At 48.7% G+C, this 14909-nt stretch overlaps 1 protein-coding gene across 1 annotated transcript; it reads left to right on the forward strand.

Moving 5' to 3' along the window:
* Nucleotides 1–898: 898 nt before the first annotated feature.
* On the forward strand, nt 899–2183 carry LOC123401860 (pentatricopeptide repeat-containing protein At2g17670-like). Its single transcript, XM_045095715.1, has one exon. The coding sequence runs from the start codon at nt 945–947 to the stop codon at nt 2049–2051; it is 1107 nt and encodes a 368-aa protein (XP_044951650.1). The 5' UTR covers nt 899–944; the 3' UTR covers nt 2052–2183.
* The last annotated feature ends 12726 nt before the right edge of the window (nt 2184–14909 follow it).

Genomic DNA, 14909 nt, shown 5'->3' on the forward strand with positions numbered 1-14909 from the left:
GAGATGTGACCATACATATATGTGTTGTACGGTCTCTGCATCATGTTGTTGTACAATACATGCTTGATTTCATGAATTGCAAAAAAATGTGAGGGGGAAGACGGCATAAAAACTCTCTCACAATACCTATTGCAATCGTGATATTACGACTATATACATTTTTATTAAGTCATCATTTATTAGATAATAACACCATGCAAGCAACAATCGCTAATGGCTCGTATTAATTGTTGGAAACCATGGCTTTGGTCATAGTAAGTTGTAGTGGCACATGAGCATATTTGGTTCGTTTTTGAATTGTTATAATCAAATGTGATAGAAGGACATGAAAAAATCTTGGAAGCACCATAGTTTAGGAAAGAGTCGAATGCAAACTTGTTTACCCTTCGGTTTGTGTATATGCGAGCCATTGCAATCAAGATTTCTAATGGACAGGAGAACATGTCTCTCCACATACCAGCAAATCCATCATATGTGACACAAAACTTTATGTGCAACATTGCTATCAATCCCAAAAGTATGGCAACAAAGAGATGTGGCCATTACACACTAGATGCCCATCCCTAGGCGTCGGATGGTACTGCATCGTTGTAGACTTTTGTAGTACAACCTAGGACGGGTTACACAAATTGCCAAAAGGTGGAGGGTCAATCCGTGAAAGACGACGACAGAATTTCCCGTGTCCCTGTCTTCGTGTCCTGTGCGTTTACCGACCGTCAACGCGGGCCAGGGTTTCCTTCCCTGTCGAGCACGTGAGTGAGAGAGAAAACCCAGCCCAACAACAAGCCCACGGGTGATTTCCGCTCACTCGAGGCCCATGAGGTCTTCTTACCTTGGGCTGAAATCCGGGCTCCCGCGTACCACAGCCCACCCGACACGAGACCACAGCTCTGTTCCCATTCCCCATCCCTCGCCGCCCTCCCGCGCCGCCGCCGCCGCCGAGGATGGGGAGGGTGACGCAGGCCATGCGCGCCGCCAAGGTGCCCCGCCACGCCCTCGTCCCGAAGCCTCCTCCCCCGCCACCACGTGGGCCTCGGCCCGCCGACGGTAAACCTCCCCGCGGCAAGCCGCCCCTGAGAAGCCCCAGGCCCGCGGCGGCCCTGGCCTTGACCGACCGGCCGGCACCTCCGGCCGAGAAGAGGCCCATCACCACGCCCGCGGAGCTCTCGGCGGCCATCCGCGCCGCGGTGGACGCCGACGTGGACGCGGCCGCCTCGCTGGCCCTCAAGGCGGCGCCCACCATCCCGCTCCCGGCGCAGTCGCTCGCGCTCCTCCTCCGCCGCCTCGCCGCGCACCGCTCCGTCGCCGCGGCCCGGGACCTCCTCGCGGCGCTCCCCTACTCCGCCGACAACCCCGCGCCGCGCCCGGCGCTGCTGGCCCTCGCCGACGCGTGCTGCCGCCGCGGCGACCCGCGCGAGATCGGCCAGCTCCTCCCGGTCCTCGCCGACCACGGCGTCCGCGCCGACGCCCACGTCTACAACGCGCTGATGAAGGCGCACTGCTCCGACTCCGACACCGCGGGGCTCCTTGGCGTGCTCCGCCGGATGAAGGACGACGGCGTGGACCCTGACCTCGTCACCTACAACACCCTCGTCTACGGCCTCGCGCGCGCCGGGCTCGTCGCCAAGGCCAGGACCTACCTCGGCGCCATGGCCGCCGAGGGCCTCTTCCCGGACGTCATCACCTACACCTCGCTCATGAACGGGATGTGCGTCAAGGGGGACGCCCTGGGCGCGCTCAAGCTGCTCGACGAAATGGAGGCCAACGGGTGCGAGCCCAACGACCGGACGTACAACACGCTGCTCATGGGTCTCTGCAAGAACAGGAAGCTGGACAACGCCGTCGAGGTGTACAAGTCCATTGTAGGGGCTGGGATGAAGCTCGAGCCACCGGCATACGCGACGTTCATCAGGGCTTTGTGTCGGGCGGGGAGGGTTCCGGATGCATATGAGGTGTTTGATTATGCGATTGAGAGCAAGAGCTTTGCGCAGGCGACAGCGTACAGCGAGCTCGAGAGCTCGCTCAAGTGGCTCCGCAAGATGAAGGAGTAGGGTGAAGATGCAAGGAAGGCTCATAAGCCATTGGCTTATGTTGCTGCTGGTGCTTGCTTCACACCTGATTCAGTGAGTTGCATCGCCTGGCTTGTTTTGATACAGTTGATTAAGCAAAAGGATTTGAAACTACTACTGTGTTTGTATGGGGTGATACTGTCTGTTCAATCAATCAGACTGTAAGATGAAATTTTCGGAAACACAAATATGGCAAGAAATCTTACTCATGAGTCAACCTTTGGTAGCATGATGTAGTGCCGTTCACAATATATGCTTATAATCTGTCTGTTCAACTGGCTGAATTAGCTTGTACTCCCTCTGTATCAAAATTCAAGATGTTTTTTGACACTCGTATTGAATGTACATAGAGAATAATGTTGGTAGCCTATAGAGACATGCTCTTCTAAGTTCTGAGAAAAAAAGGCAAACTGATTTTAAATGTTCCAGGAGCATATCAAATGGTGTATTCCTAGTTACAAAACTGAATATGTTTCTCCTGCATCTTCAGCAAATGTTCCAAGAGTCAGTGTAGGATTGATCAATATCCAGGGTTTCTTGCCTTCCCGTGCTAACAATGTTGGTGTTTGGTTCGGCTGTGGATTTCTAAAATCTGTTGTGGAAAAGCAGCGGTGGAAAATCTGTTGTGGAAAAGCTGTAGGTCATTTGGCAAACCAGCTGTATGAGCTATGACTCTGGAGATAAATGTCTGAAATACCCCTAAGAGCTGAGAGAATGGTTGCATGTTGTTTAATGATAATTACGGCATTACATATTGATTTAGAACATTAATAAAACCTAATTGAATAATTATCCAACTATACCATGATCAACAATATCTTTTGACATAGCGATATCATTTTTTATAAGGATCAATATGTAGCACACAAATAGAAATAGCACACGACTTTTTGCAAAATGAACTTGCGATTGAACTCAAATATTTCATCACTCGTCAGTACATCAGCACATTAGAACAATTGCATTTTTCAAAACCGAATCCCCAACAAGTAGATTCTACGCAAAATATTATATACGCTTCTCTCGCCAGAGAAGAGGCGGCGAGGGTGAGTTCTGTCGAGCCGGGTGAATCGGGCCGGGTCGTGTGGATCGATTGGATGGCAAAGGTGGGCAATTTCAGCCGAACTTCAGGGGTATGTTAGAAGAACCACGCAGCGGAAGCCAGGAAAGCACCTCCATGGCCGATTTTCCCTCGTACGTGTTGTTGGGCATAGTTTATGCCTAAGTAATTTTGGTGATTGATGATAGTACCGCAAAGGACTAACCATGTGTGTGATTAAGATTTCAGATAACACACGTCAACGGCACAAGACGACTCGCCCCCCTCGTTCGTGGAACAGAAGACCGGCGTTCTCTACGATTCTCTTTATTTGAGTCATAGGAAAGTCGTACTATTAAGAGGGGAACCGTAGTGGAAAGGTTTGGGTGGAATCAATCTTTGCACGCGCACACTTCACATATTTTCCCTTACCTGCATCTTTGGAGTGGCTTCCGCCTCTGTGTTTCCTTCCTCTTTGCAAAATGGTCCCCCAGCGGTAGTACCGCTGGGCCAAGCGGTAGTACCGCTGGAGTGCTAGCGGCAGTACCGCTGCAGCCAGCGGTAGTACCGCTAGCTGGCGGTAGTACCGCCCCTGGTCAGCGGTAGTACCGCTCCAGGAGCTTAGTACCGCCTGCCTAGCGGTTGTTTGTGGACGGACCTTTTTGCGAAGACTTTCTTGGCGGTGGAAGTTCTTATGCTCTACCAGGGGGCCAGCGGTAGTACCGCTGCAGCCAGCGGTAGTACCGCTGGAGCTCGGGCAGAGAGTGGGGAAAACGGTTGGATTTCCCCCCCCCCACTATATAAAGGGTTCTTCTAGCTGTGGAACCTTATCTCTTCCACTCCCAAGCTCCATTGTTGCTCCCTAAGCTCAAAAGTGCCCGATCTCTCTCCCTAGCCAATCAAACTTGTTGATTCTTTAGGGATTGGTTGAGAAGGCCTAGATCCACACTTCCACCAAGAGAAAAGTTGATTCCCCCACCAATCCCTTGCGGATCTTGTTACTCTTGGGTGTTTGAGCATCCTAGACGGTTGAGGTCACCTCGAAGCCACATTCCATTGTGGTGAAGCTTCGTGGTCTTGTTGGGAGCCTCCAAGCTTTGTGTGGAGTTTGCCCCAACCTTGTTTGTAAAGGTTCGGTCGTCGCCTTCAAGGGCACCTATAGTGGAATCACGGTACCTTGCATCGTGCGAGGGCGTGAGGAGAATACGGTGGCCTTAGTGGCTTATTGGGGAGCATTGTGCCTCCACACCGCTCCAACGGAGACGTACTTCCTGTCAAAGGGAAGGAACTTTGGTAACACATCCTCGTCTCCATCGGTTCCACTTGTGGTTATCTCTAACCTTTACTTTGTGTATGCTTATGTTGTCGTCTATCTCCTACTTGTCTTAGTAACTCTCGTTATTAGCTTCATTAGGGTTCACCCCATTGTTATATTAATTGTGAACCCATATGTTGTTTACCTTAACTTGTTACGATTATTTAAAAAGTGGTCGTTGCCTATTCACCCCCCCTCTAGTCAACCATATCGATCCTTTCAATTGGTATCAGAGCCGCGTCTCTTTATTAAGGGTTGAACCACCCGAAGAGTATGGAAGGCGAAGAGGGAATTAACCATGGGCAACCCGAGGCCATGGACTTGACTTCGGTCACAAGGGACGACTTGAATACGGCTATGGCCGCCCTCAAGACGTCCTTGACGAACGAAGTCAAGACCATGCTTAAAGAGTTAATTGAGGGGTTTAAAAGTTCTCTCGAACCGGCTATAGTGGTTAAACCCACCGTCACCGATTCAGAGGCCAACTCCTCTAAGGAAGCGGCTAAAGGTATGCGACCTTCCTCATCTCACGAAAAGGATGGGACTGGAACATATGCCTCAGTTCCACCCCCCATGGCCTATGGAGGATCCGTTCCCGCACCGCGTCTTAATCCTGTCGGTCCTCCTCCTAAGCTTGTAAAAGGTGACTTTGCTAACTGGCTATTTTCTATTAAGTCTCATTTGAATCACAGCTAAAGGTGACTTTGCTAACTGGGTATTTTCTATTAAGTCTCATTTGAATCACAGCTCAACAAACTTGTGGAGAATCATCGAACAAGGATATTATCCCCATGATCCAAGCAACCTCACTCCAAGAGAAGATGCAGACAATCAATACAATCACTCCGCTTTGTTTATTCTCCAGTCCGCAATGCCACCTGAAGATTTTCCTCACTTGCGTCCCTTCACATTGGCCAAGGATTGTTGGGAGCATATTATGGTGTTGTACAAGGGAAGCTCAAGCATTCAACGATCCAACTATGAAGTGATACTTGATAAGGCCGATGAGTTTGTGATGAAGGAAGACGAGGACCCTCGTGATCTCTATCGGAGGGTGACTGCTATTGCTGTGGCACTCAAGGATCATGGGAGCAAGGATGTGGATGATACATGGGTCAAGCGCAAGTTTCTCAAAGCCATCATGCCTTTCAACAAAGCCATGTCATCTATCATTCGTCAGCGGCCAGACTTCCACTCCTTGTCTTCCAGTGAGGTGTTGGATGAATTCATTGCAATGTCAATCATGAACGAAACAGCCGACAATGCACTTGCTCGTGTTCGCTCAAAGACAACTTCACCCAACCTTGCATTGAAAGCAAAAGCAATGCCTGAAGAAGAAGAAGAAGAGGATGATGAAGAGGAGAGTTGCCCTGAAGACACAAAGTATGCCTATCATGAGCACATGGCTCTTGCATCAAGGCAATTCTGGGGCAACAAGAGGGACTCAAGACCCACCTTCACCAAGAGCAACTCGAGTGGATTCAAACCCAAACAACGAGTAAGGACATGTTATAACTGTGGAAACGTGAGCCACTTCGTGGCCGAATGTCCCTATGAGAAAAGGGAAGACAACGGGGGCAAGCTCATTCGCAAAGACAAAACCAAATCATTTCCAATCAAGAACAACTTTGTGAAGAAACCCCACTCAAAAGGGATGGTGGCCCTTGAAGAGTACCCTTCCGATGATGATGATGATGATGATACAGTGGCAACGACAACTGTTGCTATTGCCACTACCTCTCCCCAGAAGGTGTCTCTCTTCAACGCCCCCAACGAGAACCACATCACCAAGTGCCTCATGGCAAAAGGTATCAATCAGGTAACTCCCATCATTAAGACCAACATCGCTTCTGCTCCTTCATTGTTAAATTGTGTTGAAGATAGTGATGTTGGGGAACTTAATGAGCATGATCTTGACAAGTTTCTGTGCACTATTAAGGGAGAACCCAAGAAGCACTTTGTTGCTCTCTTGGAACAACTGGGTGAGGCCACTGACCTCATTGAGTCTCATGAGGAGACCATCTCCGAGCTTCAGGGACACAGTCGTGACTATGCCGATGAAATTGCTGAATTATCTAATGCTCTAGAAAAGGATCGCACTCTTCGTTTAGCTCTTGAGGAGTCATATAACGATGACTGGGCTAAAATGCAAAAGAAACTAGATCATGATGTTGTTCTTACTCGTATGCTTAAGTCTGAAATGTATGCTCTTGGGGTTGGCCATGACAGACTCAAAGAGGAGTTTGACACACTTGACAAGGCCCACAAGGTCTTGAAAGGTGTTCATTTCTCTCTGAAAGAGTCTCATGATCAACTCCAAGCAAAGCTTACCAAGGAGATCTCTACTTGTCCTCCCTTTGTGTTAATTGATAATGCTTGTGCAACTAACCCCTGTTGTGAGCATGTACATCTTGTGGAGGAAAATGCCAAGTTAAAGGAGAAACTTGAGAAGGGCCTTGTGGCATGCATACAAGGTGAGAAGAGCCTGAACGACCTCTTGAGCACTCAAAAGGGTGTTGTAGGAAAGGAGGGACTTGGACTTACCTCCAAGTCAAAGGTAAAAGGAGGAACAGGAACAAACGATCTCCTACCCTCATGGACATCTTTTTCAAAGAGGGTGAGGGGACTCAGAAGGTGAACAAGAACAAGGTGGACTATGGAAACCTCAAGAAGGGCAAAACCATTCCTACTAACACAGCTGACAAACTCCATTCTTCTTATGTCTTATGTTGTGCTAGTGATGGGCATGTTTATGCCAGATTTGTTGGTTCCTATGATGAGTATATTGAATGGGCTATCTGGGTTCCTAAGACCCTTGTCTCTAACATGAAAGGACCCATTAAAAAATGGGTACCTAAAACCAAGCCTTGATCTATTGCAGGAGTTTGCTTCCGGTGGGGTGTCATGGTTGCTCGATAGTGGAGCAACAAATCATATGACCGGAAGCAAGGACTTAGTGGTGGATGTGCATCCTTCTCCATCTATGCCCACCCATGTCCAATTCGCCGATGCATCCTCATCAAAGGTATGGGATTCGGTAAGGTGGTCGTCTCTCAAGAGTTATCTATTGAGAAGGTCATGCTTGTTGAGTCACTTGCCTACAATTTACTTTCGGTTCGTCAACTTGCAATTGTGGGTTTTTCCACATTCTTTAATCTTGATACCGTGGTCCTCCTGAGGAGCAAGACTCTTAAAGTAGCCTATGTTGGATATGTCAAAAATGGTCTTTATTTGGTGAACTTCTCAAAGTGACCCCCTAAGACCGCGACATGTTTAATGGCTAAAGTTGATGTGGGCTGGCTTTGGCATCGCCGTTTAGCTCATGTCAATATGAGATCTTTGCAAAGTCTTCTGACAGGGGACCATATTCGTGGACTAACAAATGTGAGTTTTGCTAAAGATCGTGTTTGGAGTGCCTGCATTGAAGGAAAGATTCATGAAACTGCTCATCGTCCAACGACTCTTATCTACACTAAGAGGCCATTGGAGCTTCTCCATATGGATCTGTTTGGCCCTCCATCATTTGATAGTCTTGGAGGCAGAAAGTATTGCTTGGTGATTGTTGACGACTACTCAAGATATACCTGGGTATATTTCTTCAAAAAGAAGAGTGAAACTCAACAAACTGTCATCAACTTTGCTAATGAAGCCCAACGTCAACATGAAGCAAAGATCTTGATAATTAGAAGTGACAACGGCACTGTCGTGGTTTTTTCACGGCAGATGTCCTCGTGGAAGGACTTAATAGTGGAGCCATCGTACCTTGGTGGCGACTCAAAGGGGTTAAGCGGGAGAGACACTACGATTTACCCAGGTTCGGCCCCTCGAGAGGAGGTAATAGCCTACGTCCTGCTTTTGTGTGCATTGATATGGATTCGATTACAAGGAAGGCGTAACTCGCCTAAACCTAGCACTCGATGATTTCTAACCTATCCTCTGTCCCCCAGGACCTCGCCTTTATATACAGGTCGATTCCCTAGGGTTTACAAGGATTCCTTCCTTTTTACAACTCGTGACCATTGCGATCTCTAAATCGCCATCTTCCAAAGCTGGGAGACCCGCCAAGAGCCATACTCGTCGTGCGACCTTGATTCGGCCAAAACGAGGCCCAACTAAACACTTAGATGAGTCGCCCAATGGATAACCCGGCCCAACTAGGGCGGGTCATCCACAGGTTACATCCCCAACATTAGACCCCTAATTGACTTGAACCTTTCTTCTTCACGCCAATACCTCTGCTCCATTGAAGGCGATTCATCCCCTATTTTTCTTCATTTGTCAAAAAATTGCACACCCGCCATCGCCCTTGGGCACTGACAATCCCTTAAGTCGCCAGATCATTACTAACTGGCATTTTCTTATTCCTCTTTTTTCGGGAAGACCGCCACAACTCCAATGGATCCTTAGCGCATTGTTATCCCGAAATTTTCGGCGCACATTTATATCGAATCTTTTATCCCCCGGCGGTTCCCGCTCATGGCGCCTCGATTCCAGCACCTGCCTAGATAAATAGGCCCGGGGGGGCAGAACTCGGGCTTCCCACCTACCAGTCCTGTCACCTTCCTCCCCACCGGCGCAGCGAGAAAAACGCATCGCCCCGAGGAATCCGTCGCCGACCGTGCTTTCGGCCTTCACGCGAGGAGCTTCGGTGCCGCCTGTGGGCTTTCACCGTCGTCCATTCTCGTGTCGCAACCAACACATCCGCCATTGTCATCGTCGACTGCATCGCCCTCGGTCACCTCTCCATTCACCACGAACTTCACCGCCGCCGGAAACCTCTTCGCTCGACGGGTCGCCCGTGCTTCTCCAGCAAACCCCATCACCGTCGGCTCTTCTCACCCGACAACATCAGGTTAGGCTTCCACCTATCTTTAGGAGTAGATTTATTCTCCGCTTGAACTTCCGCCATTGCCGTATGCTTGAAGCTCCTTGCATATAGACGCTATCTGCTCTGAATCGATTAGCATGAGTATTGGTAGGATAGCTAATGTTCCGAATACTTTCATCTATCCGCTGTACTCGTGAATCTTTGAAAATAATGTTTTCACCAAGCGAAGGGCATCATCTGATAATAAACTGTCGCGACCAGTCATTTTCTCTAGGTTTTCGCGTCTGTCTGGTAGATCCATTCCTTATTTACTATTTGCAAAAAGTTGTTTATAGTCTTCATCTCCTGGTACTTCAAATGAAACGCCCCTACCGTCTTCAGAACGTAGTCCTTGGGAATAGCCACACTTCCATAAGTCGCCATAGTGACCCAACTCGGCCCTTTGATCTGGCGGGTCAAAACCCTTCCTTAATCAAAGTACTCGGCGGGTTAAATGAACTGATTTCATCCCATACAGTAGGTGTCCAAGGCATGTAATATCATACTTTACTTATTTGTAGCATGGGCGCCGTCTTCAAGAGTGACTGGCTTCCTACCAAGGTCGATGACTCCATATTAGCCGATTATGTGAAAACGGGCAGTTTGGATCCTCAGGATGTTATTGGCTGGCGCACTGGGTTCGGAGAAGATCTCCCTAACCCCAAAGAAGGGGAAATAATCGTTTTTGTTGAAAACCTGGAGCGAGGTTTTAAGCCGCCCGGATCAAAGTTTCTTAGGGACGCCTTAACTTTCATGAACGTCCGTCTCCAGGATCTGGGACCCAATTCCATAAGTAATTTGTGCCAATTCCAAGTTCTCTGTGAGGCTTATCTGCGGATCGAGCCTTCTGCCCCTTTATTCTGGCATTTCTTTCATCTGAATCGCCAAAAGGAATTCCACAACGGCCCCGGCTTGGAACTTGGTGGCGTCAATGTCCAGCGCCGCAGGGATAGCCCATTCCCCTCACTCACCATGCCTAGCCATCCCAAAGGCTGGGGCGAGTCTTGGTTTTACTGCCAAGAGACGTCTCCTGCTGGCGAGAACAAGCTTCTGGGTTACAGGCCAACTCGCCTTCCGACCAACTTCAAGCTTCCAGACAAGCTTACCGAGGAGGAGGAATCGGAATTCATCCCAATACTATCTGAATTAAGATCTTTGACGAACAACGGTCTTACCGGGGTCGACCTAATCCGCTGTTGGGTTGAATGGCGTATCCTCCCTCTGAGCCGCCGGGATGGTCTGATGTGTGATTTTGATGGCACCCTGGATCATCTTCAATGCTATTTCCGCACAGCTTTAACGGAAAAGGATATTGTTACCATTATCAAAAAGCTGACTGGCGAGCCTGCGGGGAAATGCGGCCAAATCGGCCTTAAGCCTTTCTGCAAAATTAACCCGGCGCCCAAGGTAAACAAACCTAACCCGCCTTTGGTCTTTATTATTTATGCTTCATTTGTATTGTGGTTTCGTAATATATGTCATTTCAGAAAGGCGATAAGTTCTGGTCCAGGAGGCCCAAAAAGCAAGCCGTGAAAAATGGCAAGCCGCCCTCAAAGAAAACCAAGGGTAAGGGCAAATCTGCTGCATCTGAACCATCCGAAGTTGACGAATCTCAAGTCGGCGATGCACTTTCGGAGGTAAAAATTCATTCTCTTTTCACTCGCCACCTATTACTGTTAGCCTTTGTATTTATATCTCTCCCTTCCCTTGAAATAGAATGAAGATAACGAAAGCCAAGAGGACTCTGTTGAGGTAATTTCCGTTTCCTCCGATTCATCTCCTTCTCCACCTAAGCCGGCCAGGCGAATTTGTGGGAAAGTTCCCTTCTCACATCCAAATGCTTATTTGGACCCAAATTTCCTACTGAAGAAAGCACAGCATGCCTCAAACCGGAAAACACGAAGTCACTCCGGCGATCTGGTGTCTGGCTTACCAGCAACGAACAAAAGAAAGCCAAGCGAGGTACTCTTATGAGTAGCCATTCTTCATGTTTCTTTGGATCACGTTTGTAACCCGCCTGTATTATTGACGTATAATTCTTGCAGAACTCTCCTCCCACTTCTGGCGACTCAGTGATGTCGACACTTCCACCAATGATTCGAGTTCCGGGGTAAGTCTTTTGATAACCTTGCCTTGACTTTTGAGTATAACGATCTTTTCAATTCCTTAACGTGCTTATTCCCTTTTTTCAGGGCACAAGCCAAGAAGAGGAAAACCAGTGGATCAACTCCTGATGCAACTTTAGAACTCACGAAAGAATCAACTCCGACTCAAGACAATCCAGATCAGACTGAGCCTGCGACTCAAGTGGATATTCCTGAGTCGCCGAAGGAAACAATGGATGCCCCTAAGCCGCCGAGCGCATTGATGACAACAGAAGACCCAGATGCTGTAGTTATTACTGGCTCTGGCTTTTCTAAGCCGGCGGCGACAGTTTTGTCCAAACATGTAGCATCCTCCTCTCAAGCCATTCCCGAGTCTGGGCTCTCCAAGGCGAAACTTTCCGACTATGCAAATTTGGAGTTTAAGGAACTCTGCTCTGGCTTTGCAAGTTGCCTGGAGGCGAGCTATGAGATGGAGAAAAACCTGCTGAAGATGTTAAACAACAAACATGAGGTAAATTTTGTTATACTTATATTAACCCCCAAGGGCCGGGTCATCAGTAAAAAGATGAGCCGGGTCTTGAAAATTTAGAAAAAACTTCGCGACCAGTAACCCCCAAGGGCCGGGTCATTAGTAAAAAGATGAGCCGGGTCTTGAAATTTTTTTTTAGAAAAAACTTCGCGACCAGTAACCCCCAAGGGCCGGGTCATCAGTAAAAAGATGAGTCGGGTCTTGAAAATTTAGAAAAAACTTCGCGACCAGTAACCCCCAAGGGCCGGGTCATCAGTAAAAAGATGAGCCGGGTCTTGATTTTTGTATAATTTCACCTGAAAAAATTATACATTAGCCCCCAAGTGTCAGGGATATTGCTTTGCAGTAATTCTGAGACTTGCCCTTATTTTAAACTTTCAATAGGAAAACCTTGCTCAGACCGAATCGGCGCTGGGCGATTTAAGGAAAAACTTAGCTGGACAACAAGACGCCCGAGCTAAGTCGGAGGAAAAATGTCAATTGGCCTTGGCCGAACTGGTAAAACTCAAGGCCGAGTTGAAAGAAGCTCGGGCTGAACAAAATGCCGCCTTGAAGAGGGCAGAGAAAGCTGAAGCTAGGCTGGCCACTGTACAACAGGAATTGTCCGGCTTAAAGCATCATATCTCCAACATGACGCAAGCCATCTTTGGTAAGTTTTACTTAAACCTTTGATCTCCTCCTCTCTTTTTTGTTTTACTTACGATAAGTCGCTAATCATCATGATTCAGGTCCAAGAGCCGCCAACCTTCAAGAAGACTGTGTGTTGATGCTGAAGGCGATTTACACGCTGACAGTGCAATTGTACACAGGCAGTGTCTTGACTGTTAAAGCTGTGATGGGTTCCAAAGAACCTATCACTTCCATCAAGAAGGTGCTTGGCTGCTTGTCCACACTTCCCCCTCAGATTGGCGAGTTAACTCGGTCAGCCGCCCGGAGAGGTATTCTGACTGCCCTCAGTCGCTGTTTGGCGTATGCTCCAGAAATCAACTTAGAAGAAGTAGCCGCAGGCTTTCCTCAGCTCAAGGACGATGGGTCCGAATTTGTTGAAGAGGACTATCAGCGAGTCGTCAAGGACTCTCGGCTGGCTGCAACTCAACTTGCCGCAAGCCTTGACTTAACAAAATACCAGGCGGCTTATGATAGCAGAAACAAGAAGATCAGCCCGCCAACCTTCGTGACGACCAGTCTAACTCCTCGGCGACCCAAGAATCCTTTCGACTTGGAAGCAGACCTGGCATCAATTCTGACTGATGAAGATGACTTTGCTGCTTTGGCCAAGTGCAATTGGGTATTGGGCGACTTGCAAATCGAAGTCGGCCAGAGCTCACATCAGGATGATCCCGAGGCGCCAGCAAAGTAAATTTTATTGAATTTGGCCTGAGAGCCATGTAATAGGTCCTTTTTCCGTAAGTTAGTACTGTTTTTGATGATACCTCTTGCAAGAACCTTTATATCGCCCTTAAGGCGATTTGAAATATTTGACCCGCCTTTTGTAAGAGTCTTTTATAGCGCTTAATTTGCCATGGATGAAACAATTCTTATCACCCTCCTGTCTTAAGCTTTGAGAATAGCATATGTGAAAACAAACAAACTATAGATATTTTCAACAAGCATCAGAAAGAAAAGGCTTAAAACCTTCAGGGCTATGCCACAACGAAAAATAGCAACAATAATTTCGTCAGCTCATAAGGTTGCGACAGGGGGAGGCGAGTCAGAAAGCTCGTGCACCCACCCTAAATGCAGGTTTCGTCGGCTCATAAGGTCGCGACAGGGGGAGGCGAGTCAGAAAGCTCGTCACCCACCCTAAATGCAGGTTTCGTCGGCTCATAAGGTCGCGACAGGAGGACGCGAGTCAGAAAGCTCGTGCACTCACCCTAAATGTAGGTTTCGTCGGCTCATAAGGTCGCGACAGGGGGAGGCGAGTCAGAAAGCTCGTGCACCCACCCTAAATGCAGGTTTCGTCGGCTCATAAGGTCGCGACAGGGGGAGGCGAGTCAGAAAGCTCGTGCACCCACCCTAAATGCAGGTTTCGTCGGCTCATAAGGTCGCGACAGGGGGAGGCGAGTCAGAAAGCTCGTGCACCCACCCTAAATGCAGGTTTCGTCGGCTCATAAGGTCGCGATAGGGGGAGGCGAGTCAGAAAGCTCGTTCACCCACCCTAAGTGCAGGTTTCGTCGGCTCATAAGGTCACGACAGGAGGAGGCGAGTCAGAAAGCTCGTGCACCCACCCTAAATGCAGGTTTCGTCGGCTCATAAGGTCGCGATAGGAGGAGGCGAGTCAGAAAGCTCGTGCACCCACCCTAAATGCAGGTTTCGTCGGCTCATAAGGTCGCGACAGGGGGAGGCGAGTCAGAAAGCTCGTGCACCCACCCTAAATGCTGGTTTCGTCGGCTCATAAGGTCGCGACAGGGGGAGGCGAGTCAGAAAGCTCATGCACCCACCCTAAATGCAGGTTTCGTCGGCTCATAAGGTCGCGACAGGGGGAGGCGAGTCAGAAAGCTCGTGCACCCACCCTAAATGCAGATTCTGTCGGCTCATACGGTCGCAACAGGATGACACAATTTGCTTTTTAATGGAGAAGCCCCCAAGTCGGGGAATATTTTATTACCTCATAATGAAACTGAAAAACTTACAAAGTGTAGAGCTTAAGAGCTCAAGTGTAGTAAGGCCATAAATGGGCAATATTCCAAGGGCGAGTTGACTCGGCCTCCGTGGTCAGTCGATTAGGCCGAAGATCCACCAAATAATAAGAGCCATTGTGGAGGTTCTTTCTGACGACGAACGGGCCTTTCCAAGGGGGTGACAACTTGTGCATGCCTGCTCGATCTTGTATTAGACGAAGCACTAAGTCGCCTTCCTGAAAGGTCCGACTCTTAACCCGGCGACTATGATAACGTCGCAGATCTTGCTGATAGATAGCCGAACGGGCCGCAGCCAGGTCACGCGCCTCTTCCAAGGCATCCAAAGAATCTTGACGCGCTAGCT

This window comes from Hordeum vulgare, chromosome 6H (genome assembly GCF_904849725.1).
Source record: "Hordeum vulgare subsp. vulgare chromosome 6H, MorexV3_pseudomolecules_assembly, whole genome shotgun sequence".
Classification (NCBI taxonomy): Eukaryota; Viridiplantae; Streptophyta; class Magnoliopsida; order Poales; family Poaceae; genus Hordeum; species Hordeum vulgare.

Coding starts and splice junctions, on each gene's coding strand:
- LOC123401860 (XM_045095715.1), top strand. CDS start 945: ATGGGGAGGGTGACGCAGGCCATGCGCGCCGCCAAGGTGCCCCGCCAC.